The sequence below is a fragment of the Diceros bicornis genome, chromosome 3, assembly GCF_020826845.1.
Source record: "Diceros bicornis minor isolate mBicDic1 chromosome 3, mDicBic1.mat.cur, whole genome shotgun sequence".
Classification (NCBI taxonomy): domain Eukaryota; kingdom Metazoa; phylum Chordata; class Mammalia; order Perissodactyla; family Rhinocerotidae; genus Diceros; species Diceros bicornis.
The window spans coordinates 102,919,730-102,947,182 of NC_080742.1; the positions used below are offsets into that span (position 1 = coordinate 102,919,730).

The window sequence follows — 27,453 nt, forward strand, 5'->3', positions numbered from 1 at the left end:
AAACACACAGAGGAGGCAGGGTGACCACAGAGGCAGCGACTGGAGTGATGCAGTCACCAGAAGCCGGAGGCCTGAACAGATCCCCCCAGAGCCTTTAGAGGAAGCACAGCCCTACAACACCTTGATTTCGGCCCAGTGAGACAGTGGACTTCTGGCCTCCAGAACCGTGAGAGAATAAATTTGCGTTGTTTTAAGCCCCAAAGTTTGCGGTAATTTGTTACAGCAGCCACAGGAAACTAATACTGAGCCCATCCTCCACCAAAATTCACACAAATGCAGAACATTCAGATTTTGGGCAGCCTGCCCCCAAAAGCTCACACTGCACTTCTAGTCCACCCCTCTCAGTCCCACAACTCACAAATACCTTCCTATTTATCATTACACATCAAAGAAAAGCAGGGTCTCCTGCCTAACACAGTGCGACAGCCCCTTCACGCGAGAAGCAGCTCACATCTGAGTCACCATTCCCAGTGGGGAGGCCCTCTGAGGGAGGTTCCAGTCCTCTAGGACTGCCAGACCCTCTCTGTGTTCTGTGATCCCAGTAGTGCTAATGTCATGAAACACCTTACGTTCAGTAGCGGGTGAGAGGATGGAACCATGAAAATGAGCTGCAATATATAAAATGAGCATGACAGAGACATGAAGGAAACATGAGTGGAGACTGTGGCCTGGGGTCAGCACTGTCCAGGGGCTAGAGACTGTGACCATCTTCTCAGCGCCCGTTCCATATTCCCCTGGATGTCAACTAAGACCTCTTTTGGTGAGGGTCTTTTTCTGCTGGGGGAACCCACATATTCATTTCTAAGAGTCCATAATGATCCAAAGTAATTTTCTCAAGAAGAAAGTATTTACTTGCTGGGAAACCCAGGAGCTTCCACTGAATCTCCTGTTACTGTTTTCTACAGGCGGCACGGAGTCCTGATCTGCATAGAAACCTTGGACCTGCTTGTTTAAGGCAAATTGCAAAGCATGTGTTTGGTACATGATCATCAAACCTGCAACCATATAGGGCAGAGCCTGGCATCGCCATGAGGGTGCTGTAAGACTTCACGAAACTCTCTTCACCCTGTGGGCCTCTGTCTACTCACTGAGGAGTGAAAAGGTGGACTAGGCTAGGCGGTCACCAAGCTTCTTTCCAGTGGCCAGTAGACAATGACACATGGGGTCAGCAGGCTGTGGGGTCTCTGATACTCAGCTGTTCCTGGGGAACCATGGACCTGGAATAAAGACGACTTGGCCTCAGCTGTTCCAGGAGCATTCGTGGTGGGAGAGTCCATTTCACTGTATGAGTTGTTTCTTTGTTTTCTGTTTTACTGAGGTCATATTTTTTATAACATTACATAAATGTCAGGTGTACATAATTATATTTCGACTTCTGTATAGACTACATTATGTTCACCACCAAAAATCTGGTTGCCATCTGTCATTGTACACATGCCTCTTTATCCCTTTTGACCCTCCCCTGCCCCCTTACCTTCTAGTAACCACCAATCTATTCTCTGTATATATATGTTTGTCTTGCACATATGAATGAGGTCCTATGGTAACTGTTTTTCTCTGTCTGATTTATTTTGCTTGGCATAAAACTCTGAAGGTCCATCCATGTTGTTGCAAATGGCAAGATTTCATCTATTTTAGGGCCGAGTAGTATTCCACTGTGTGTGTATACAGACACCACATCTTTATCCATTCAATCTGTTGATAAACACTTAGGTTGCTTCCAAGTCTTGGCTATTGTGAATAATGCTGCAATGAACAATGGGGTGCATATATCTTTTCAAATTAGTGTTTTTGTGTTCTTTGGATCAATACCCAGAAGTGGAATAGCTGGATCATATGGTAGTTCTATTTTTAATTTTTTGAGGAATCTCCATACTGTTTTCCATAGTGGCTGCACCAATTTACATTCTCACCAGCAGTGTCTAGGGTTTCCTTTTCTCCACATTCCTCTCCAACACTTGTTATTTCTTGTCTTTTTAGTAACAGCCATTCTGACAGGCATAAGGTGGTATCTCATTGTAGTTTTGATTTGCATTTCCCTAATAATTAGTGATGTTGAACATCTTCTCATGTGTCTGTTGGCCATCTGTATATCTTCTTTGGAAAAATGTCTGTTCAGATCCTCTGCCGATTTTTTGATCCAGTTGTTTTTTTGTTGTTGTTGAGTTACATGAGTTCTTTATATATTTTGGCTATTAACCCCTTATTGGATATGATTTGCAAATATTTTCTCCCAATTGGTAAGATGTCTTTTCATTTTGTTAATGGTTTCCTTAGCCATGCAGAAACTTCTTCGTTTGATGTAGTCCCATTTCTTTATTTTTCCTCTCGTTTCCCTTGCCTGAGGAAACATGATATTCAAAAAGATACTGCCAAGACCAATGTCCAAGAGTGTACTGCCTATGTTTTCTTCTAGGAATTTTATGGTTTCAGGTCTTACATTCAAGCCTTTAATCCACTTTGAGTTAATTTTTGTGTATGGTGTAAGATAATGGTCTACTTTCATTCTTTTGCATGTGGCTGTCCAGTTTTCCTAACACCATTTATTGAAAAAATTTTCCTTTCTCCATTATATGTTCTTGGCTCCTTTGTCAAAATTAGCTATCGATAAATGTGAGGGTTTATTTCTGGTCTTTCAATTCTGTTCCATTGAGCTGTGTGTCTCTTTTTCTGCCAGTACCAAGCTGTCTTGATTACTATAGCTTTGTAGTTTATTTTGAAATCAGGGAGTGTGATACCTCCAGCTTTATTCTTTTTTCTCAGGATTGCTTTGGCTATTTGGGGTCTTTTGCTGTTCCATATAAATTTTAGGATTATTTGTTCTATTTCAGTGAAAGAATGTCATTGGGATTCTGATTGGAACTGCATTGAATCTGTAGATTGTTTTAGGTAATATGGACATTTTTTTTTTTTTTTTTTTTTTTTTTTTTTTGTGAGGAGATCAGCCCTGTGCTAACATCCGCCAATCCTCCTCTTTTTTTGCTGAGGAAGACGGCCCTGGGCTAACATCTGTGCCCATCTTCCTCCACTTTATATGGGACGCCGCCACAGCATGGCTTTGCCAAGCAGTGCGTCGGTGCGCGCCCGGGATCCGAACCAGCGAACCCCGGGCCGCCGCAGCGGAGCGCGCGCACTTAACCGCCTGCGCCACCCGGCCGGCCCCGGTAATATGGACATTTTAACTATATTTTACTATGTTAACCTATGTTGACTATATTAAAAATATGTAAAACTATGTTTTAACTATGTTAAAATGTTTTTTTTTTTTTTAAGATTTTATTTATTTTTTCCCCCCAAAGCCCCAGTAGATAGTTGTATGTCATAGCTGCACACCCTTCTAGTTGCTGTATGTGGGACTCGGCCTCAGGATGGATGGAGAAGTGGTGCCTCGATGTGCACCCGGGATCTGAACCCGGGCCGCCAGCATCGCAGCGCGCGCACTTAACCACCAAGCCACAGGGCTGGCCCATAAAATGTTATTCTTGTAGTGTGTTATTTCCCAATCCATGAGCATGGACTATCTTTCCATTTCTTTATGTCATCATCAATTTCTTTCAATAACATCTTATAGTTTTCATTGTATAGGCCTTTCACCTCCTTGGTTAAATTTATTCCTAGATATTTTATTCTTTTTGTCGCAATTGTAAATGGGATTATATTCTTTAGTTCTCTGTTAGTTCGTTATTAGAGTACAGAAACGCAACTGATTTTTCTAAGTTGATTTTGTACCCTACAACTTTGCTGTAGTTGTTGATTATTTCTAATAGTTTTCCAATGGATTCTTTAGGATTTTCTATATATAAGGTCATGTCATCTGCAAATAGTGAGAGTTTCACTTCTTCCTTGCCAATTTGGATACTTTTTCTTTCTTTTTCTTGCCTAATTGTTCTGGCTAGGACTTCCAATACTATGTTGAATAAGAGCAAGAGAGTGGGCATCCTTGTCTTGTTCCTGTTCTTAGAGGAATAGTTTTCAGTTTTTCACCATTGAGTATGACGTTGGCTGTGGGTCTGCCCAGTATGGCCTTTATTATGTTGAGGTACTTTCCTTCTATTCCCATTTTATTGAGAGTTTTTACCATGAATGTTGAATCTTGTCAACGCTTTCTCTGCATCTATTGAGATGATCATGTGATTTTTATTCTTCATTTTGTTAATGTGGTGTATCATGTTAATTGATTTGCAAATATTGAACCATCCTTGCATCACTGGAATACATTCCACTTGATTGTGGATGATCTTTTTAATGTATTGCTGTATCAATTTGCTAATATTTTGTTGAGGATTTTTGCATCTATGTTGATCAGCAATATTAGCCTGTAGTTTTCCTTTTTTGTGTTGTCCTTGTCTGGTTTTGGTTATCAGGGTAATGTTGGCCTTCTAAAATGACTTAGAAGGGCTGGTCCCATGGCTTAGTGGTTAAGTGCGCATGCTCCGCTGCTGGCGGCCTGGGTTCGGATCCCAGGCGCGCACCGACGCACAGCTTGTCTGGCCACGCTGAGGCGGCGTCCCACATACGGCAACTAGAAGAATGTGCAACTATGACATACAACTATCTACTGGGACTTTGGGGAGAAAAAGGACGAGGATTGGCAATAGATGTTAGCTCAGGGCCAGACTTCCTCAGCAAAAAGAGGAGGATTGGCATGGATGTTAGCTCAGGGCTGATCTTCCTCACACACACACAAAAATAAATTAAATAAATAAAAGTAAATAAATAAAATGAGTTAGAAAGTCCCACCCTCTTCAATTTTTTGGAAGAGTTTGAGAAGGATTGGTATTAAACTTTCTTTGAATGTTCTGTAGAACTTACTGGGAAAGCTGTCTGGTCCTGGTTTTTTGTTTATTGGGAGGTTTTTGATTACTGTTTCAATCTCTTTATTTGTGATTGGTCTATTCAGATTCTCTATTTTTTTCTTGATTCAGTTCTGGGAGGTTGTATGATTCTAAGAATTTATCCATTTCTTCTATGTTAATCCAATTTGTTGGCATATAGTTTTTCATATAATTCTCTTACAATTGTTTGTATTTCTGTGGTATCCATTGTAATTTCTCATCTTATTTATTTAAGCCCTTTCTCTTTTTTTCTCAGTGAGTCTAGTTAAGGGTTTGTCAATTTTGTTTATCTTTTCAAAGAACCTGCTCTTAGTTTCATTGATATTTTGTATGATCTTTTTAGTCTCATTTATTTCCACTCTAATTCTTATTATTTCCCTCCTTCTACTGACTTTGGGCTTCATGTGTTCTTGTTTTTCTCTTTCTTTCAGGTTTAGTGTTAGATTGTTTGAGATTTTTCTTGTTTCTTAAAGTAGGCTTGTATTGCTATATAATTCCCCCTTAGTACTGGTTTTGCTGCATCCCATAGGTTTTGGCATGTTGTGTTTTCATTTTTATTTGTCTCTAGGTAATTTTTCATTTCTCCTTTGATTTCTTCATTGATCCAATAGTTGTTCAGTACCATGTTGTTTAATCTCCACATATCTGGGACTTTTCCAGCTTTTTTCTTGTAGCTTATTTCTACTTTAATACCATTGTGGTCAGAAAAGATGTTTGATATGATTTCCATCTTCTCAAATTTATTGAGACTTGTTTTGTTTCCCAAGATATGGTCTATTTTTGAGAATGTTCCATGTGCACTTGAGAAGAATGTGTATTCTGCTGCTTTTGGATGGAATGTTCTATATATATATATAAACTCCATCTGGTCTACTGTTACATTTAAGGCTACTGTTTCCTTCTTGACTTTCTGTGTAGATGACCTATTCATTGATATTAGTGGAGTATTAAAGTCTCCTACTATTATTGTGTTGCTGTCAATTTCTCCCTTTAGGTCTGTTAATAGTTGCTTTATATACTTTGGTGCTCCCATGTTAGGTGCTTATATATTAATAAACATATGTCTTCTTGGTGGAATGTCCCCTTTATTGTTATATAATGTCCATCTCTGCCTCATTATATTTTTTGGCTTGAAGTGAATTTTGTCTGATATAAGTATGGCTACACCTGCTTTCTTTTGGTTGCCATTTGCTTAGAGTATCATCTTCCATCCCTTCACTCTGAGCCTATGTTTGTCTTTAGAGCTAAATTGAGTCTCCTGGAGGGGGCATATTGTTGGGTCTTGTTTTTCAATCCATCCAGCCCCTGTGTCTTTTGATTGGTGAATTTAACACATTTACATTTAGGGTGATTATTAATATATGAGGGCTTAAGACTGCCATTTTATCTTTTGTTTGCTGGCTGTTCTATATTTCCATTACTTCTTTTTCTGTGTGTTTCCATCTGCCATTTCAGTTTGGTGGTCTTCTGTGATGTGTTTCTCAGTTTCCTCTTTTTTTTTTGTTTTGTGACTCTGCCGATTTTTTGTTTTGTGGTTAACATGAGGTTTGTATAAAAGATCTCATAGATGAGATAGTCCCTTTTCTTAATAATTTTATTTATTTTTTCCCCCAAAGCCCCAGTAGATAGTTGTATGTCATAGCCGCACATCCTTCTAGTTGCTGTATGAGGGACACGGCCTCAGCATGGCTGGAGAAGCGGTGCGTCGGTGCGCGCCTGGGATCCAAACCCGGGCCGCCAGCAGCGGAGCGTGCGCACTTAACCGCTAAGCCACGGGGCCGGCCCGAGATAGTCCTTTTTCTGCTGATAGCATCTTATCTTCATTTGCCTGAGCAGGTTCTCTCCTTTTCCTCTCCTTTTCTGTTTTTGTTGCCACAAATATCCCTTTTTGTATCGTGTGATTTTTACCAAATTGTTATAGTCTTTTTTTTTTTTTTTTTTTTTTGTGAGGAGATCAGCCCTGAGCTAACATCCGCCAATCCTCCTCTTTTTTTTTTGCTGAGGAAGACGGCCCTGGGCTAACATCGGTGCCCATCTTCCTCCACTTTATATGGGACGACGCCACAGCATGGCTTACCAAGCAGTGCGTCGGTGCGTGCCCGGGATCCGAACCAGCGAACCCCGGGCCGCCGCAGCGGAGAGCGCGCACTTCACCGCTTGCGCCACCGGGCCGGCCCCGTTATAGTCATTTTTGATGCTCTTTCCCTTTAGCCTTTATGTTGTAACTCACTGTTTAGTAACCTATCCTGATATAGAATGGCAATATTCTGATTCTCTCTGTCTACTTAACACATTGCTCAGAGCTCTGTATACATTCACCTTTTTGTTTCAGGTAGGAGGGCTCCTTTCAACATTTCTTGTAAAGCTGATCTAGTGAAGAACTCCCTCAGCATTTGTTTGTCTGGGAAAGCCTTTATTTGTCCTTCATATTTGAAGGATAACTTTGCCGGATAGCTTATTCTTGGCTGACAGTTTTTATATTTCAATATTTTGAATATATCATTCTAATCTCGCCAAGCCTGTAGAGTTTCTGTTTAGAAATTCACTGATAGCCTAATGGAGGTTCCTCTGTAAGTTATTTTCTTCTCTCTCGCTGCCCTTAATATTCTTTCTTTGCCATTGACTTTTTAGAAATCAGCCCTGAGCTAACAACCGTGCCAATCCTCCTCTTTTTGCTGAGGAAGACCGGCTCTGAGCTAACATCTATTGCCAATCTTCCTCCTTTTTTTCTTCCCCAAAGCCCCAGTAGATAGTTGTATGTCATAGCTGCACATTCTTCTAGTTGCTGTATGTGGGCCATGGCCTCAGCATGGCTAGAGAAGCGGTGCGTCGGTGCGCGCCCGGGATCCGAACCCAGGCCGCCAGTAGCGGATCGCGCACACTTAACCGCTAAGCCACCGGGCCAGCCCTGTCATTGACTTTTGACGGTTCCAATATAATGTGTCTTGGAGAAGGTCTTTTTGTGTTGAGATAATTAGGTGTTCTATTAGCTTAATGTACTCGTATATCTAGTTCCTTCCCCAGGTTTGGGAAGTTCTCAGCTATTATTTTTTTAAATAAGCTCTCTGCTCCTTTCTCCCTCTCTTCTTCTGGGATACCCATTATCCTTATGTTGCTTTTCCTAATTGAGTTGGATATTTCTTGCAGAATTTCTCCATTTTAAAAAAAATCTTAGTTCTCTCTCCTCTTCCATCTGAATCATTTCTAGATTTTTATCTTCAAGCTCGCCAATTCTCTCTTCCATACCATCTGGTCTATTTCCAATGCTTTCTACTTTATTCTTCAACTCTATTGTGTTCTTCAGCTCCAGAATTTGTTTTTTTTCAGTTTCAACCTCTTTGATGAAGTATTCCTTCTGTTCATTAATTTTATTCCTGAGCTCACTGAACTGTCTTTCTGAGTCTTCTTGTAACTTGCTGAGTTTCCTCATGACAGCTACTGTGAACTCTCTGTCAGTTAGATTGTAATCTGTGGCTTCAAGTTTGGTTTCTGGAGAGTTGTCATTTTCTTTCTGTTCTGCCGTGTTACTGTAGTTCTTCATGGTGCTTGAGTTGTTCCTCTGCTGGTGCATTTGTGGTAGCAAACACCTCTCCTATATGGGTAAGACTTTGTTTACTTGGATCTTGAGCTGCTTCTGGTTGTATTTGAGAGTCTACACTTACACTCTCCACTACGTCTGCCAGAGGTGTTGTCAGTGTCCTCCCTGTGCCGCTTGTGCCTCTGAGGTTGCTGGCGTCTTGCTGGTTACGATGTCACTGCAGTCGTGGGTGTCACCACTGGGGTCATCAGGCTGTAAGAACCTCTGCTGCTTCTAGGGTCACCTGGGTCGTGTGTTGCCCCACTGCAGCAGTGGGGAGGGGAAGCATGGGGTGGCAGGTGGAGCCACAGGCACCTCTGCTACATCCAGGTTCATTGTGTCTGCAGGTGCTGCTGCTACAGGTGGGTGTCCAAAGGTGTGGGCACCTTTGTAGCTTGGGGGGACCAGGGTCATGGGCTCCACTGTAGCTGTTACCTGGCTCTCTGCAAGCTCTCCATGAGCTCAGGTGCTGCTGCCCCATGTGCTGCCTGCACTGCTGCTCTCAGGTTATCTGAGGGTGCTGGCAACGCCACTGCTGCTGGGTTCACAGGTGTTGCCACCACTGCCAGAGACCCAGGGTCTTGTATGCAGCCCCTGGTGCTGGTAGGGCTGGTGTCGGGGGTGCTGCTGCTGGGGGCTGGGTCATGGGCAACACTGCAGCTCCTGAAGCCTCAGGTCAAAGGTGCCACCTGCTACTGCTGGAGGGGGTAGGGGCTGAGCCACAAGTGCTGCTGTGGCCCCTGCAGCCTCTTGTCTCAGGCACCCGCCCAATTTCTGGAATCTCAGCTCATGGGCACCACTGCTGCCGCCAGGGGTATTGGGGTCTTAAATGCAGCCCCAGCTGCTAGAAAGCCAGTGTCAGAGGTGCCACCACTGGGAGAGGGGGAGGGGGCTGGGTTGCAGGCACCACTGCATTTTCTGAAGCCTCACATCACGGGTACCACTGCCACTGCCAGGGCTACCCAAGTCTTGGATGCAGGCCTTGCCGTTGGACAGGCCAGTGTCAGAGGCGCCGCCACTGGTGGAGAAGGGGGCTGGGTCACAGGTACCACTGCAGTTCCTGGAGTCTCCAGTCACAGGCCCACAGTGATTCCTGGTGCCTCTGGGAGCATGGGCTGCCTGGATTCCTGGGGCTTCCATTTGTGGGCACTACCATAGTTCCTGGGGTCTCTGATCACAGGCATGGCTGCAGTTCCTGGAACCTCTGGTCTCAGGAGCTGCCACCATTGCTCCCTGATTCCACCCCTCCAGGAGGTCCAGTCTACCCACCTTTGGTCATATTGATGTATACATCTCTCAGGCCTTCTGGTGTGCTGTGCAGAGTCCTTTACTGGTCAATGGATGTCCTACTGGTCATAACTCATCTTCCACATTTCCTTCACTCTCCCACCTCCTCCACCCCACTGGAAGTCTACAAGTTGAATCATATGCAAGAATTGGAAGCCTGACTCGTGTTTGCTCATCTCATGTATCTTCCGGCCACGCTCATTTGTCTGGGAGGCAGGAGATTCATATCCAAGAAGGCCTAGTTAAGGCTGAGAAGATCCTTTAAAGTGTGATGGGGAAGCTGTTCTGCATGAGCTTCTCAAACTCATTTGGGCTGCTTGTTCACATTTCTCCATGCCCACTGTAACCCAGAGAAGCAGCTGCATGTGCCATGCATGACAGAGGCTGAAGAGACATACCCAAGGGACCCAGGGCTCCCTGGTGCCAGGGATTATAGAGAAATGTAAATCAGGAAATTTCTTCTTACTGGAAAAAACACACACAAAAAAAGCCTGCAGCATGAGAGAAGAGCCAGATAATGTAACATGTTAGCAGCAGAGTTAAGACACATCTGCTGAGATTAATAATTTTTTCAGAAACGTCCTTTGTTTTTAGAAAGAAGTATGGTTCAGTCACGAGGTAGCTATAAAAGGTGTCAGAAAATCCATGAGAAGCATGTGCTCCTGGACACTTCTACAGGAAGTACTCAGGCATAGGATCAGGATGAGCTGAACTCCAACCCCATCACTCATGGTCCTGCTCTGCTGCAGGATTACTGGGAACAGGAGGCCTTCAGCCCAGCTGGGAGCTTGCCCAAAGTGTCCCCTGCTCTAAACCTTAGCATGGCCATTGCCCAAGATCAACGCTGTGCTTTTTCTGCTAAATCAGACAGAAGGTAACCAGGCATCTGCACTGTTATCAGTTCTCTTTCAAAGAGCAGCACTAGAGTTAGCTACCAGTGGTCCTAAGAGAAGCATCATTATATTTTATGTTGAATATTTTCAAAATAAGCAAGGTAGTATGGCCACTTCTTCATAGTTTTTTCATTATTCAATTCTGAGGGTTACCTAAAGAATTCTCTCACCTTAGAAACAATTTACAGTGCTCGCTTCGGCAGCACATATACTAAAATTGGAACGATACAGAGAAGATTAGCATGGCCCCTGCACAGGGACGACACGCAAATTCGTGAAGCGTTCCATATTTTTAATTAAAAAAAAAATTTTGACAGCAAAAAAAAAAAAAAGAAACAATTTATAGTTTAAATGTTTTGTGTTAGGGCAGGTTTTAAAGAGAAGAGTCACACTTCCTCACAGATCTGCAATTAGCAAGTGCTGACTGGCCTCCTCGAGGAGGGGGTCCCATAACAAGGGCCTGGCCTTGGTTTCTAAGGCTGGCAGGGGGACGTTGGGTATGGCAGCAGACGAGCCTCAGTTAAGTGGGATCCCCTGGTGTTGGGCCCATGCATAGTCCCCTTCCCTGCCCCTTTGGCTTTTGTTCATGCCCACCAAACCAGCACTGGGTTGCTGATGAGTGAGGTGGTCACATTGTGCCTTCTCCCTGTTGTTTGGTGCCTTGTCCTGGAGGAGGCTTTTCTGGTGAGTGTTGACATGTGGTATGAAGACTTCCTGTTGTGTGTACTGTGTAGTACAAGGGTTTTCTGTTGGATTTTAACAGATGGTCTGAAGACTTCCACATTTTCATGCACACACCTCTGCACCAGACTTGCTTGTCCCCAACTTCCAATACTTCTCCCTCCAGGCCCCTGACCCGCTGGCCACCTTTCAGCTCTTCTCATGGAGACACAGCTCCATTTGAGGTCTTTGTGTTACCATGTGCACTTCACCTGAGCAGGGCACCCATCTGCGTGGACCACCACCTGGACTCTTCCTGCAGTGGTGCATTTCACTGGCTGCTGCAGGCTGGCAGCCCCTGGGGACGCAGTATGAATGTGGATAGCCACGTGTGCCACTGGAAGCTGCATTCTTAGGAGAACACTCCCTCCCCACTGTCTTCCAGGGCCAGCCCAGGTGGGGCAGAAGTGCTGCCCTATTCATTTTTTCCTGTACCCATCAACCAGGCTGACCACCCATGACACTGGCTCAGGCCACTTCCTCATCCAACGCTGGCCATGAGGAATCCAGACCACCGTGTACTAATGATGGCACAGCACGGCAAGTCCTGACCACCCACGGCTTACCTCCCATCCCTGGTGCACACGTCACTTCAAGACCCCTATGTCCAGCTACTTCTTGCTCACGTGGCCCAATTCAGCATGATGTCTTGGCATCGTGGGATAGGGCAGCCTCCAGGAGGGTGTCCGGATGGCAGGATCTCTTTGGACTGTGACAGAGAATGGGAAAGTTAACATGGGCTTAGGGCAAGACTGTTATCGTATATTTTTGTCCATTTCATACGAATGTGAACTGTTCCGAATGCTGATGGAAAAGGTGATTGCCCAATCAGTGACCACGTGCTCTGGGGCTGAGGCTGTGTTGGTCTGCTCAAGCAGAGACCCACGTCTGCTGATGGTTGGTCAAGGCGGCAGCACCCACTCTCATTCTCCAGGTTCCACCTGGCTTTGCAGGAGCTGAGCAGAGAGCTAAAGGGAGATAAGATGGCCCACCTTTATCCTCAGGTCTTTCCAGGTGATACTGGTGCCTGCCACTCCTTTTCGATGTGATGTTGCGCTTCACTTACTGGTTTGGTGGCGGCGGGGCTGTTTCTGAGGCCTCCATGCAGCCTTCTGCATAGCTGACTCTACAGGCCATGGGTCAGACTTCATTTATTACCTGGAGCCTAGACACTGCCCCACACTCACAGGGACAGGTATCCATGTCAGCTCACACCCAGGGTCTTCACAGTGTTTGGGGATCACGTTTTCCCAGGGCCCTAGGATCTGTGGCCACCGGCCACTTAGGGAAGAGACTGGGTGTGTATACTTCCTTCCTTTCGGGGAGCTGGCCTCTTGGTCACTCATGGCTCAGGTCTGGAACCTGGTCAAAGGATTGTGGCTTCTTACTGGGGCCACTTCCCTGAGTCCTCTGGCCATCATCTTTGACTTCCTTTGATGGTAGAGACTGGCCAGGGCCCTCACTGCCCATCTATTGTGAAATGCCGTATTCCAGGACCCTCTCCATGACTCTCCTGGACAGGAACAAGACCCTCTGGCCTTGCCATTTTTACACTCATTGCATCCACCCATCTGATGTTCATTTGCTGCCAGCTGGTCCTGTTGTTCAGGGTCCTGTAATCCTATGGCCCTCAAGAGAGCCCAGTTCCATGACGGCCTGTTGTACCATCAGCTGGGGAGCCACCCCTGGCCTGCTTAGCGATGCTGGCAGACTGTTCCCGGGGCAGACTTCTGGCTCCGGTGGATGGTGTGTCTTCTTGTGGAACACAGTCCTGTGGTGGGTTTCCTGGCCGTACGTAGTGTCCACACTAGCACGCCCACCTCTCCGAGCCCACTTTCATGGTCTGCACGGCAATTCTGGCATCTTCACTTCTTGTGGCCATCACTTCTTCCATGCTTCTAGGAGGTGGCCTCGTGGAGTGTTAACACCGCCACCTGGGGTTCTTGCCAGGGTGCTAAGTCCTGTGTCCCAGCGCTCCCAAGTTGATAACACATCCTTTACCAAAGACGTGTACGCTTTCTCTCTTTTCCTCACATCCAATTCTGTTTAAATTTTTGTTAAATATTGAATACAAAAGAATATTTGTAACTGTGTAAGGTAGGGAGAATAACAGTAAAATGAACATTCAAATATCTATTTCCAGTTTAAGAAATAGATTCCTACCAGTACCTTTGAAGAATCCTACATGCTCTCCCATCCTGCCCTCCCAAAAACAGTATTCTGGATTTTGTTTTATCTTTTCCTTGTTTACTAACATATTATCATACATGTGAGCATAAGCAATATAGTGTTCAGCTTTGCATGTTTTTGAACTTTACATAAATGGAATCATACTATATTATTCTGACTTGCTGTTTTCTTCAATATCATCCTCCTGAGGTGACCTCCCACCCAGGCCTGTCATCCCTAGGGAAGTGGGAGCTGCAGCTGCCCCAGCTGCCTCGCTCTTTCTCCCACTGAAGGGAATCTGACTTGTTTCTACTCTGCTGTTACAAACACTGACACTGAGTGTCCTCGCGCAGTGTCCTTCCTCGTGTCTCCCCGTGCACATCCACAGGAATTTCTCTAGGGTGTCTGCCTAGAGGAGAATTTCACGAACTATTTTGACCCATTAAAAACTGCATTATAGGGGCTGGCCTGGTGGTGCAGTGGTTAAGTTCGTGCACTCCACTTCGGGTTTGTGGGTTCAGATCCCAGGCGTGGGACTACGAACTGCTTATCAAGCCATGCTGTGGCAGGTGTCCCACCTATAAAATAGAGGAAGAAAGGGGCTGGCCTGGTGGCGCAAGCGGTTAAGTGCACTCGCTCCACTGCAGCGGCCCAGGGTTCGCTGGTTCGGATTCCGGGCATGCACCGATACACCGCTTGTCAGGCCATGCTGTGGTGGTGTCCCATATAAAGTAGAGGAAGATGGGCATGGATGTTAGCCCAGGGCCAGTCTTCCTCAGGAAAAAGAGGAGGATTGGCAGATCTTAGCTCAGGGCCGATCTTCCTCACACACACACAAAAAATAATAAATAAATAAATAAATAAAATAAAATAGAGGAAGATGGGCATGGATGCTAGCTCAGGGCCAATCTTCCTCAGCAAAAAGAGGAGGATTGCCAACAGATAGATGTTCACTCAGGGCTAATCTTCCTCACCAAAAAAAAAAAAAAAGAAAGAAAGAAAGAAAAAGAAAAAAATTGAAATACACTTTTTCACAAATTGGATTAGTTCACTCATCAAGATTCACACAAGATAAAAGAGAAAACTCGACAACTCTGAAAACTCGTATATAAATTTAAACACTAATTAACTTTTCCCCCCAAAGAAAACAGCAAGCTCAGATAATTTTAGAGTTAGTCCTAAAACAAATCCAAGGAACTATTTCTAATCTCTCACAAACTCTTCCAGGAATATAAAAACATAGAACACTCCTCAATTCGTTTTACGAGGCTAGACAATTCTTGATACTAAATCAAACAAGGGCGAGGGCAAAAAAAGAAAAGTACATTCACCAATCTAGAATACAGCTAAGTTAGCAAAGATGTCTAGAAAGTCATATATTCAAAATCGCCTAAAACAAGCAACCTCCACCTCCCATTCCTCAGATATCCCTTGGTAAAACTTTACCCTAAATGCTCATAACTGCAGTAAGTGATCCATTTCTGTACCTTAGAGAAACAGAGGCACTGAAAAACTGGCTTTTCTTCACTGTTTTGCTTGGGGGCTGAGGACAGAATGAACATGTGATTGAAGAAGCACTCACTTCCCATCTGTCATAAAGTGGCCTACCAGGCCACAGGATGCTGATCTGCCATGACTTAGGACCTGACAAGGGTATGAACATGCAGACCTGGTAACCTGGGGTGGGAGACGGGGTCACAATGATGCAGCCAGGAAGCCTGGGCCAGTCCTCCATTAGCACCGTGACAGCCCTCAGAAAGGAAAAATAAAATAATGTGGTTCAGCTTCAGGCTGAATGACTCAGTTCTGCATTCCTCATATTTACAGCCACGGGGCCCATCTCAACATCCAGTGAGGCAGCCTCCAGACAGAAGAGGAAACCACTACAGGCTCCCACACATGGCTCCTCTCCCTGTGCCCTGCACAGCCACTCCCTCTGCTTTAGCACCTTCTACTCCTCGTAGAAAGACAGGCTTGCGCCAGAATTCAACCCTTGTCCCTAGAGGGACAGCTCATATTAATATATTTAAATAAAGTATACAAACAGGGCCGGCCCCGTGGCTTAGCGGTTAAGTGCGCGTGCTCCGCTACTGGCGGCCCAGGTTCGGATCCCGGGCGCACACCAACACACCACTTCTCTGGCCATGCTGAGGCCGCGTCCCACACACAGCAACTACAAGGATGCAACTATGACATACAACTATCTACTGGGGCTTTGGGGGCAAAAAAAAAAAAAAGGAGGAGGATGGGCAACAGATGTTAGCTCAGATCCGGTCTTCCTCAGCAAAAACAGGAAGATTAGCACGGATGTTAGCTCAGGGCTGATCTTCCTCACAAAAAAAGATAAACAAATAAAAAAATAAAGTATACAAACAGATATTGTCTTTGCTTTATTACTCATAGTTTGAAAGCAATATTATATATATATAAAACAACCAGGTTTGCTAGAAAAATGTCTTTTTTCTTTGCACCACAGGTTTCTGCACAATTGATACCTAGAGTCCTTTACATTAAATATATTTTTATGCAGGCGCTGGGCAAAAATCTAAGAACCTTTGAGTTTGCTACTCCTACCAAATGAATCCCACCTCTTTTCTATTATATGGGTTATTAATATTAAAAACACTAGGAAAATACACAATCATTTCATTTTCTGTAAGTCCTTTTTCTCTATTTTTACATGACCAAAGATGTTGGCTTGCTTATGAATTCAAAAGTTCTCCCAAAGTTCTCGATGACGTTTCATAGAGAAATCTGAAATATAAAGAAAAAAATAATTAGCTACAGAGATAAGTGATCAAATTACCCAAATGTACATTTTCACAAAATAAATCTAAACATGGTTTGCAATCAAATACACCTAAAAAGAAAGTTGAAATAATCAGTAACTGTTTCACTAATTGTTTCTCATATGTCAACTGGAGTAAGAACCCCCATCGCTAGTCATCTTAGTATAACACATGGCACATGGACAAAGCCATCAGTAAGCAGAGCCATCATCACCATCCCCCTGGCCAGCAACAGTTCACTGGGGTCCCCAAGGAACTCTTTGCACAAATAAAACACTACTATTCAATAAAAGGTGCTCACCTGCTGCATTTTCTATGGGTGGACTCTTTTTTACTCAAAAGTACTCTCCTTTATGAGGATCTAAACCACTACTCAGATACACAGCAGACTCATGAATAGGACACATGCACTTCCCTTTCCAGCACTCACAGTTAAGAGCTTATTTCCCTCCTGCACAACACAAGATAAACGAGAACCATTTGCCCCCAAGATGCGCTGTTACCATAATGCTTCATTTCGCTACCTCAATCACCTGAGACCTTCAGACCCTTTCCCTTTCCCACCCCTCTCCTGTGCACACTTGTCCCCAAGTGAGAGTAGCTCCTCCCCTGCCCCACCAAGCCAGGTTTGGGCTGAGCTCACTTGGTACTTTCCTTTCTAGGACCTTATCCTAACTCCCTTGCAGGGGGGTCCACTTTACGTGCAGAGCCCTCACTGGGCAGTTCTCACACGTGCCAGGTAGTACGTCACCACTCTCTAGGACAAATGGATGTATTTACAAGTGCACGTTCACCCTACCCCCCTCAGAGGGTATGCGGACCAGCCAACCTCTGAATTCCTGCCTAGACACAAATACCAGTCTTTATCCTAAATGAGGTCTCAGCTTGATTCACACTCTTCAGCCTGGAGATGTTACAATCACTAGTCTGCCCGTGCCCTGCTCCTCGTGGAAACCAACCAGTCTACAACAGCCCTGTCTAGTATCAATAAGCACGTGTACAACTTTAAACTTTTTAGTGGCCACATTAAAAGAGATCAAAATAATCAGGTGAAATTCATCTTAATATATTTTATTTAGCTCAATATACTCAAAATATGTCAACTTGTGATCGATATAAAAATATTACTAACATATTTTATCTTTTCTTTGTACTCTCTTCAGACCCTGGTGTGTAGTTTTCACTTAGGCCACATCTCAATTCAGACTCGCCACATTTCATGTGTACAATTTCTACTGTAGTGGCCAGCACAAATCTAGAAAAATTAAAAAATTTTTCTCTTTAGCCCTGGAATTCAGGAATTTTATTCAGACTTAGTGTGATTTTTTTCATCACTCCTATCCAGAATTTAGTGAAAGAAAAAAAAAAAATCTTTAAAATTACATATTTCTTCAGTTCCAGGAAATTTTCTCCTATCGTTTGTTAGATTACTGCTTCTCTTGGGTCTATTTCTCCAAGACTATCTTTATTCCCATGACTTTTCTTCATTAGTATCTGTTCTGTGTTTTGAGATATTCGTCCAGTTGGACCATTTAGACCATCTGGAATCTGAGTCTCAACACTGACATCACTCCAGTGCATTGCTGACATTTTTAATTCAAGGGTTTTTAGTTCTAGATCATCCTTTTGGGGCTACAATTGATTTTTTCTTTAAAGACTCTTATTATTAATTGTCTGGCTGGCCCATCACTGTTACCTTACTAATGGTTGTTCGGATTGTTTCTCACTAACTGCCGGGCCACTCTATGTGTGTGGTTAGTCTGTGCCCTACAGACATCTCAGGTGGATGCAGAGATGGTGGACAATGAGAGACACAAGGCCTGTGACGGCCACCATCGCAGCAGCAAGCAAGGTATCTGTATCCAAAAGAAGCAGCAGAAGACTCCTGATGCTCCTGCATGTCTTCCAGCAATCTTAGCCTCAGTGACAGAAAAGAGACCACCCAACTGGGTCAGCACTGTAGGAGCTAGGGAGACCAGAACACTCCTGAGGGCCAGTATTTCTGGACCTCTGTGGGTCAAGGCGTCAGCCAGACCAAACTCCCTGGTGGCCGGAGGGAGGAAAGCGCTCTCGTACCATGCCCCAGGAGTTGAGACACAGACACAGAATACATTAAGTCACCAACACCCCAGAATCTAAAATTTATTTTTAATTACTCAAAAATATTGTCTCTTTAAGTGAGCATGAATTTAAAAATACATAAGAGAAAAATGTTAGGTTATGTTGGCAAAAGTACTTATTAACTATAGAATAATCAGCTGCTCACGTTGACCTAAGTCCAGACTAAGTACGATAATGACTATTTATCATCACCTCTGAACCTAGCATTGTGCTAGCACACTGGGCTGCTGGGCATCGTATGTTCTCCTTTCATAGGCAAGGTACTCGAGGCTGAGAGGGGTGAAGCAACTTGTCCAAGACCACACCACTAATAAAGGCAGAGTTTGGGTTCAAACCCAGGCTGCCTGTCTTCTGACTACCCTAAAGGCCTCGGATACTAAAAACATATTCTACTATACTTTGAATTTATTCATTCTTCTATTATGTGCGGAAAGGACTGAATACACTATGTGGACCAGAGAAATAAGAATCATTAAAGAGGGGCCGGCCCAGTGGCGCAAGTGGTTAAGTGCACGCACTCTGCTGCGGTGGCCCGGGGTTCGCTGGTTCGGATCCCGGGTGCGCACTGGTGCACCGCTTGTCAAGCCATGCTGTGGTGGCGTCCCACATAAAGTGGAGGAAGATGGGCATGGATGTTAGCCCAGGGCCAGTCTTCCTCAGCAAAAAAAAAAAAAGAATCATTAAAGGACAAAATGAAGAAAACGTGGAATTTTAGAGCCGGAAGGGACAGTGACAAACCTTAGACAAATTAAACCCCCTGGGCCAGGGTTCTCCTCGTATGTGACAAGACATTTAAAATAGGTGACATGTGGGCCGGCCCCGTGGCTTGGTGGTTAGGTGCACACGCTCTGCTGCTGGCCGCCCGGTACGGATCCCGGGCGCACACCGAGGCACCGCTTCTCCGGCCATGCTGAGGCCGCGTCCCACATACAGCAACTAGAAGGATGTGCAACTATGACATACAACTATCTACTGAGGCTTTGGGAAAAAAGAGGAGGATTGACAATGGATGTTAGCTCAGAGCCGGTCTTGCTCAGCAAAAAAAGAGGAGGATTAGCATGGATGTTAGCTCAGGGCTGATCTTCCTCACAAAGGAAAAAAAAAAAAATTTAAAAAAAACAAAGATATTAAAAAAAAAAAAAAAAAGCATCCAGCCCCAAATTTATTTTTAAAAACAGACTATTAAAATTATATACAGCAGAATAAAATGATATTATTTATCAACACTTGATAAGAAAAAAGAGGTCACTTTTCAGGGAGTACTCTCTTCTTCAAGGTCTGATAGCAAGGTTTAATGTTGGGGACTGCATATAACACGATCAAAATTGCCTATATATAGGCAAAATTAATATTGGTAAGTAATTCGCTTGTAATATGAGTACAGTTCATTTACTCAGTGGGAAAAATTCATGATATAACACAAAACTTAAGAAATACTTATACTTCTATAATCTCTAATTATAAATTTATTGCTATTTTCATATTATTTATGAAAGTAATAAATATAACATACTTGACAGTTAAATGCACCAGTGCATTGGCAAATGCATGCTGTTGCTTCTGAGAAAATATGTTCAATTTACAGTATGCTATGCTGAGGCAATTAAAGTGCAATAAGAAGCATTTTTATTTAGCACCCAACAGACCAGCTAACAAAATACTAACCTTGCTGGAGAGAAAATCAGTGTATTTGTTAAGAAAATGTTCACTTCTAAATTAATGCCCCATTGCCTAAAACATTAATTGGACCAAGGGGTTCCCAGAGTCTTAAAGATGTTGACTTGCCTTAATGTATCTACTCCAAAGTTAAATCAATAATATTTTAAAATAATCTTAAACCCTAACTGTTAAAAAAAAATCAATCTAATGGAAGATTAAGTTTCATCAATTTTTTAGACTGATTTTTTTTTTGACACTGGTTTTTCTATTGTGTGCTTCTTGCATATTTAAGTAAGAAGCAAGTGTTTCACAGTTCCTACCTATTTACTTTTTTAGGATATTTCCTCTTTAAAGGGAAGAACTCTTTTTGACATCTGTGTATCAGCTTAGTAGAGAAGATGACATATAGTTGTAGAAACAAGGAAGAAACAAAATATTACATGCCCTGTGTTTAAATTCTCTTAATACCCTTTTCTTTTCCAGAGTGTAAATTTTGAACTTCTAAGCCTTTTTTTTCTCTCAATGTAACTAACAGAATTCAAGTACTCACTTGAAACTCTGAAAATGGAAATGCAAGAAATTTCTAGCAAAGAGCAAATGTCCCTCTTTCCTTACATCTTCAGAACAGTAAATATTATTCTACCTGCAAAAAACTGTCCCTGAAAATGTTATTTCTAACAAAGAAATCATGTAAAATGCTTGGACTTCTCAGATTGTTACCACATGCTATGAAAATAACTAGTCATTTATATAGTTTGCAATTCAGATTGCCTTATTTAATATTTGTGCCTGGTAAAAATATTTACACTGCCATGTGTTTTCTGAAATATACAAATGCTCCTCAGTTTCCTCCAAATGAGAAGATCATTTCCCTCTTCCCCACACACCTTGAAATAAAACAAGTTCATAAAACCTAGAGTCTGTTGGGTTCCTCCTTCAAATATATAGTTGCAAATCTGACTTATTAAAACTGCATAGTAAATATTCAATAGTTTTTAGAATAAAGTATATAATTGAATGCATTTCCTTTACTCACAACCAAGGATACCCAAATCCCCCTGCTCTATTGCCCAGCTCAAGGCCTCATCCAGGAATGGCGCTAAGCACAGCACTGGTCAGTAGGGATGCTAGAGGGACACAGGAAGTGGGGAGGGCTTTCTCTTTTCAGTTCTGACGCCTGCAGAACACACAGGCTCCCCAGCACAAGGTGTCCATAGGACCCAGCCTTTTCTAGGAGACCCAGACAGCACAGACAGCACCCCAGGCTGCTGCCCCGACCAGGCTCCATGAGGCAGCTGTCCAGCCAGCAGCTACCTGACCCGAGCAGTAAATGGAAGCTTGCAGGACTTCCCAGAGGGCTCCAGCTTGGTTGTGGCAGCACCCCCAGCACCTCCCTGTGGATGGGCATCCCTGACCCCTGGAACTGGACATCCAGTGAGTCCCACTAGAAGGCCTCAGGACTTCTCCATCCAGGGAGCCATGTCGCAGCCCTGGGGTGTGCTGCTCTCACGTCTGCTGCTCCTCTATGCTTCAGAGTTCGCTTTAACTCTTGCTAGCCAATAATCCATTACACCAATGCCCTGATAAAAATTCTTGACATTGATCTTTCTCTGTGCAAGTCACTGTGTGGTTTCTGCCTCCTGGCTGGAATGCCACAAACACTCAGGAAATGCTCACCAAAAGAGGCTGGCACAGTTGTCTTAATACCTTACAAAATGGACTTCATAGGGAAAAGCATTACTAGAGATAAAGAGGGATCCTTTATAAAGACAAAAGGGTCAATTCATCAAGATATAGCCATTCTAAATTTATATGCACCTAATATCAGGATCACAAAATACATAAAGCAAAACTCCTCTATCAGAAATGGACAGGGGCCGGCCCCGTGGCTTGGTGGTTGGGTGCGCGTGCTCCGCTGCTGGCGGCCCGGGTTTGGATCCCGGGCGCGCACCGACACACTGCTTCTCCGGCCACGCTGAGGCCGCGTCCCACATACAGCAACTAGAAGGCTGTGCAACTATGACATACAACTATCTACTGGGGCTTTGGGGGGAAAAATAAAAAAATAAATAAAAAAAAAAAAGATGAGTGACGTCAGCATCATGGCGGAGTGAGCTTTCCCGTGAATTCTTCCCCCACAAGATACAACAAAAGCAACAGCCACAGACCAACAACGGAATCCCAGACAGTGAAAACCTAGAGCGGAGGGATCCACACTGCCGCACATCTGAGAGCGGAACGTGCTGGGCCCCGGGAGGAAGTGGGGAGAGGTAAAGAGAACTCCGCTCCCTCCCCATCAGATCAGCGATCCCAGTCTGCGCGGCTCCCAGAGAGGGGGGAGGGGCGGCCCTCGGCGGGAAAACTGTAGCTCTTCGGGCTCTCTCAGCCAGTGGGAAACTCCCGCACAGAGGACTCAGAGGAGCCACAGGGCTACCATCAACATCTGAGCACCCCAGAGAGTGGATAAAGAGGGGCAAACGAGAAGCCTCCCACGTCAGAGACCCAGAAGGCAAAAGAGAGAGCTCCCCCCTCCCCGCAACCCGGAGTCTGCAGCTCGACCAGACCTAGCGATCCGAGGCAGACCTGAACAAACTGGACTGGACCCGTGGATCGCAGCAGGAAAAAAGAAAAAAAAAAAAATTGCGGATCGCAGCAGAAAAACTGGGGCAGAGCGCAGGGGGCTTAGACTACACAGCCCTTTACCACCAGACAGTGGCGGCAGGTGGAAATTGCAACCAGAGACTTCCAGGATGAGGAAAATCAAAACCAACACAGGAACCACAATGCAAAAATATATGAAATCACCAGACCAGAAACAAAATGACAAGCACCCAGAAATCAACCCCGAAGACACAGAAATCCATAAACTAAATGACAGAGATTTCAAAATAGCTATCATAAAAACACTCAACGAAATACGAGACAACACAGACAAACAATTCAATGAGATTAGGAGTTTCTTCACAAAAAGAGATTGAAATCATAAAGAAAAACCTATCAGTGCTGATGGAGATGAAGAACACAATGGAGGAGATAAAGGAGAATCTGGAATCTTTAAAGAACAGAGCTGACAATATGGAGGAAAGAATTAGTACTTTAGAGGATAGGAATACAGATATACTCCAGATGGAAGAAGAGAGAGAACTAAGACTAAAAAGAAATGAAGAAAGACTCCGAGAAATATCTGACTCTATTAGAAAATGTAACATAAGAATTATAGGTATTCCTGAGGGAGAGGAGAGGGAAAGAGGAACAGAGAGCCTATTCAAGGAAATAATAGCTGAAAATTTCCCAAATCTGGAGAAGGACCAGGAAATACCAGTAAGCGAAGCCAACAGGACACCTATATATATTAACAGACAAAGGCCTTCACCACGACACCTAGTGGTAAGGCTAGCCAGGGTCAACGACAAAGAAACCATATTAAGGGCAGCTAGACAAAAACAGAAAATAACGTACAAAGGAACTCCCATCAGGCTCTCAGCGGATTTCTCAACAGAAACTTTTCAGGCTAGAAGAGACTGGAATGATATATTCAAAATACTAAAAGACAAAAACTTTCAGCCAAGAATACTCTATCCAGCAAAAATATCCTCCAAATATGATGGAGAAATAGTAACTCTCCCAGATAAACAAAAGCTAAGGGAGTTCATGGCCACGAGACCCCTACTACAAGAAATACTCAAGAAGGCCCTCAGGCCTGAAAAAAAGAAGAGAAAGGGAACACAAAGCTTGGAGGAAGGAGAAAAGTAGGTAGACAAAATCAGAGAAATAGTAGATCTTTACCGGAATAGGTTAGCAACCACTTAAATACTAAACTCAAAGATCAAAGGAAGAAATTCACCAAAAATAAATTTAACCTCATCACTGTAAACACACAGCCACAACACAAGATAGAATAAGGTATAACAAGAGCAACTTAGAAGGGGAAGAAGAAAGTGACTGAATTGACTTAGTATAAGGAAATAGGAGGCTATCAGATAATGGACTATCTCATACACAAGATTTTTTGCCCAAACCTCAAGGTAACCACTAAACAAATAATCAAAGCAAAACCACATATGATAAACAAAGAGAAAACTAGAAGAATCATAAGACAGAACAACCAAACTGAATTGGCAGTCCAAAACAAATGGGACAAGAAACAAAGGAAATGCAAAAGAACCAGAAAATAAGTGACAAAACAGCAACATTCAGCCCTCATATTTCAATAATTACCCTAAATGTAAATGGATTGAACTCTCCAATAAAAAAAAAAAAAAAACAAAAAAAAAACACAGAGACAACATTAAAAAAAAAAAAAGAAAAGAAATGGACAGATCCACCAGGCAGAAAATCTGTAAAGACAGGGCTAAACTCAACACCATCAATCAACTGCATACAACTGACAGCTATCAACTACTTCACCCAACAACAGTAAAATACACATTCTTCTCAAGCTCACATAGAACATTCCCCAAGATAGATCACATTCCGGGCTAGAAAACACACCTTAACAAGTTTAAAAGCATAAAAATCATACAATGCCTCTTCTCAGACCACAACGGAATTAAACTGGAAATCAACAACAGAAAGATAACCAGAAAATCCTAAAGTCTGTGGAGATTAAACAACACACTTCTAAATAATACATGGGTCAAAGAAGAAATTTGAAGAAAAATTTTAAAAGATTTTTAACTAAATGAAAATGAAAACTCAACTTATCAAAATTTGTGGAATACAGCAAAGGCTGTGCTTAGAGGATAATTTATAGCACCAAATGAATACATTAGAAAAGAAGAAAGATGTAAAATCAATAATCGAAGATTTCACCTTAGGAAACTAGAAGAAGAAGAGCAAATTAAATCTGAAGCAGACAAATGAAATAATAAAAATTACAGCAGAAATCAAAAAAATTGAAAACAGGAAATCAACAGAGAACAATCAATGAAACCAAAAGCTGGTTCTTTGGAAAGATCAATAAAATCAATAAGCCTCTAGCCAGGCTAAGAAAAAAAGAGAGAAGACACAAATTACTAATATCAAGAATGAAAGAGGGAGGGCCAACCTGGTGCCTAGTGGTTAAGTTTGGCACGCTCCGCTTCAGCAGCCCAGGTTCAGCTCCCAGGCGTGGACCTACACCACTCGTCAGCAGCCATGCTATGGAGGCGACCCACATACAAAATAGAGGAAGACCGGCACAGATGTTAGCTTAGGACTAATCTTCCTCAAGCAAAAAGAGGAAGATTGGCAACAGATGTTAGCTCAGGGACAATCTTCCTTAGCAATTAGAAAAAAAAAAAAGACACAGGGGACATCAGTACAGATCCCATGGATATTAAGAGGATAATCAAGGAATATTATGAACAACTCCATGTCCACAAGGTTGATAACTTAATGAGATAGACCAAATCTTTGAAAGGCACAATCTGCCACAACTGATGGATAAAGAAATAGACAATCTGAATAGGCCTATATCTATTAAGAAATTGAATCAATAATTAATAATCTTCCAAAGCAAAAAGCATGAGGCCTAGATGATTTCAATGGTGAATTCTACCAAATATTTAAAGAAGTGATACCAATTCTCTACAATCTCTTTCATAAGACAGAAGCAGAGGGAATACTTCCAAACTGATTCTATGAGGCCAGTATTTCCCTAATACCAAAGCCAGACAAAGACATTACAAGAAAACAAAACTACAGACCACTATCTCTCATGAACATAGATGCAAAAATAAGCAACAGAATATTAGGCAAATCAAATTCAACAATGTATAAAAATATTATACACCATGACCAAGGGGTATTTATCTATGCAAAAGTATGCAAAGCTGGTTCAACATCTGAAAATGAATTAATGTAATCCACCACATCAACAGACTAAAAAAGAAAAATCAGACAATCATATCAATAGATGCAGAAAAAGCTTTTGATAAAATCCAGTACAATTTCATAACAACAACTCTCAGTAAACTAGGAATAGAGGGAAATTCATCAACTTGATAAAGAATAGCTACAAAAAACCTACAGCTAACTAACATCATACTTATTGATGAGAAAGTAGAGGCTTTCCCACTAAGATCAGGAACAAGGCAAGGATGTCCCCTCTCACCACTCCTTTTCAACATCATACTGGAAATCCTAGATAATGCAACAAGACAAGAAAAGGAAAGAAAAAGTATACAGATTGGGAAGAAAGAGATAAAACTGTCTTTGTCTTTGTTTATAAGTTAGCAATTTAGGATTCTGAAAGCCTTTCTCCAAAGGAGAAAGTGGCTAGTTTCCCAGGCATAAATAATACTAATGACCTAGTTCAGAGCTCTGTAACACTTAACCTTATGATGTTCAAAAAACAGCAGAGAAAACATTGTTTTTGTGGCTGGTCTAAGAGTCAAACATAATTCATAATAGAGTCTACAGGAAATTGTACAGCATGTCAAAAACAGTATACAGCAGCAAAAACACTGAGCTAGAAAGTAACCTAGTGAACAAATTCCTAAGCAGCGGTCCCTGTGGTAGCTATGGGCCACTCAGAAAGGAAGAAATCATATATCTTTCTTCAGTCTCTGTAGGACTTTTCCCATCCCCAATGTGGATGCTTGTGGACTGGGTAATTATATCTTAGGAATGCCCACAGAACCACCAAAAGTAACCTGTCTAGCTTTAAAACCATATAAAATAAGTTTGTATGCTCTTACTTTTCTAGACCAGCATTTTGTCACTGACAGTTTTGTTTGTGAAGACAGAAGTAGGAAGTAAATCACACACGCTCCATGAGTTTTGCCCACAGAAACATTTCTGTCCCCCAAGCCCCAGTTTTCTAACTACCTGGCTGTAGCAGCAGAAATGAAAATGTGATCTAAATATACCTAAGGAGTAACTAGTAGTTTTCAGATCTTCACACCTGGAGTGTATCTATGTTTTACCTTTCCATGCTATCTTCTTCCAAAGTAATTTCCATGAATGTCTTCAGTTTTCTGTGAACAGTGGCTGCAACATCCTTCACTTTTGAACTCTTATGTTTAACTATGGGAAAATTGTATTAAAGACAGAAAAAAGATTTTAATACTACCACACAAAAGCAAACATACACTGTTATCAATGTGGGCACAATTTCAAAGGACTGAACCTCCCTACCTTTCCCTTTGAGTTAACCCATGTGTTGACCTGTGGAACAGTAGTTATCCCTTCAAAGGGATGTGAGAAGATCAAACGTTTACAAAAGCAACTCATCAGGTCTAAGGTAGAGTTCCAATGGATATGAGCCCATGAGTTCTGGCCACGTGTCAGACTTGATGCTCACCTGTGCCTCCATCAGAAATGACAACTACCACATTTCAGTCATCGCTTGTTGGGCAAATATTAAGTACCTATTAAGTTCTAAGTACTTATCAGCACCCCAACTTCCATCCTCACACCCT

General features: G+C 42.9%; 1 protein-coding gene and 1 non-coding gene across 3 annotated transcripts in view; one reads left to right on the forward strand and one right to left on the reverse strand.

Annotated features, from left to right (window-relative positions):
- Positions 1 to 10,779: 10,779 nt before the first annotated feature.
- LOC131400636 (U6 spliceosomal RNA) lies at positions 10,780 to 10,886 on the forward strand. The gene has a single exon (XR_009217390.1). It is a non-coding gene; the product is annotated as a U6 spliceosomal RNA (small nuclear RNA).
- A 4,972-nt stretch (positions 10,887 to 15,858) lies between these two features.
- NCAPG2 (non-SMC condensin II complex subunit G2) overlaps positions 15,859 to 27,453 on the reverse strand; it is a 78,115-nt gene continuing 66,520 nt past the window's right edge. For both annotated transcript variants that reach the window (XM_058534224.1, XM_058534233.1), the window contains exons 27-28: positions 26,959 to 27,058; positions 15,859 to 16,235 (exon numbers count right to left, since the gene is read on the reverse strand). In XM_058534224.1, the coding sequence (XP_058390207.1) occupies positions 16,184 to 16,235; positions 26,959 to 27,058 (152 nt within the window). In that variant the 3' untranslated portion in view covers positions 15,859 to 16,183. The remainder of the gene's footprint in view (positions 16,236 to 26,958; positions 27,059 to 27,453) is intronic.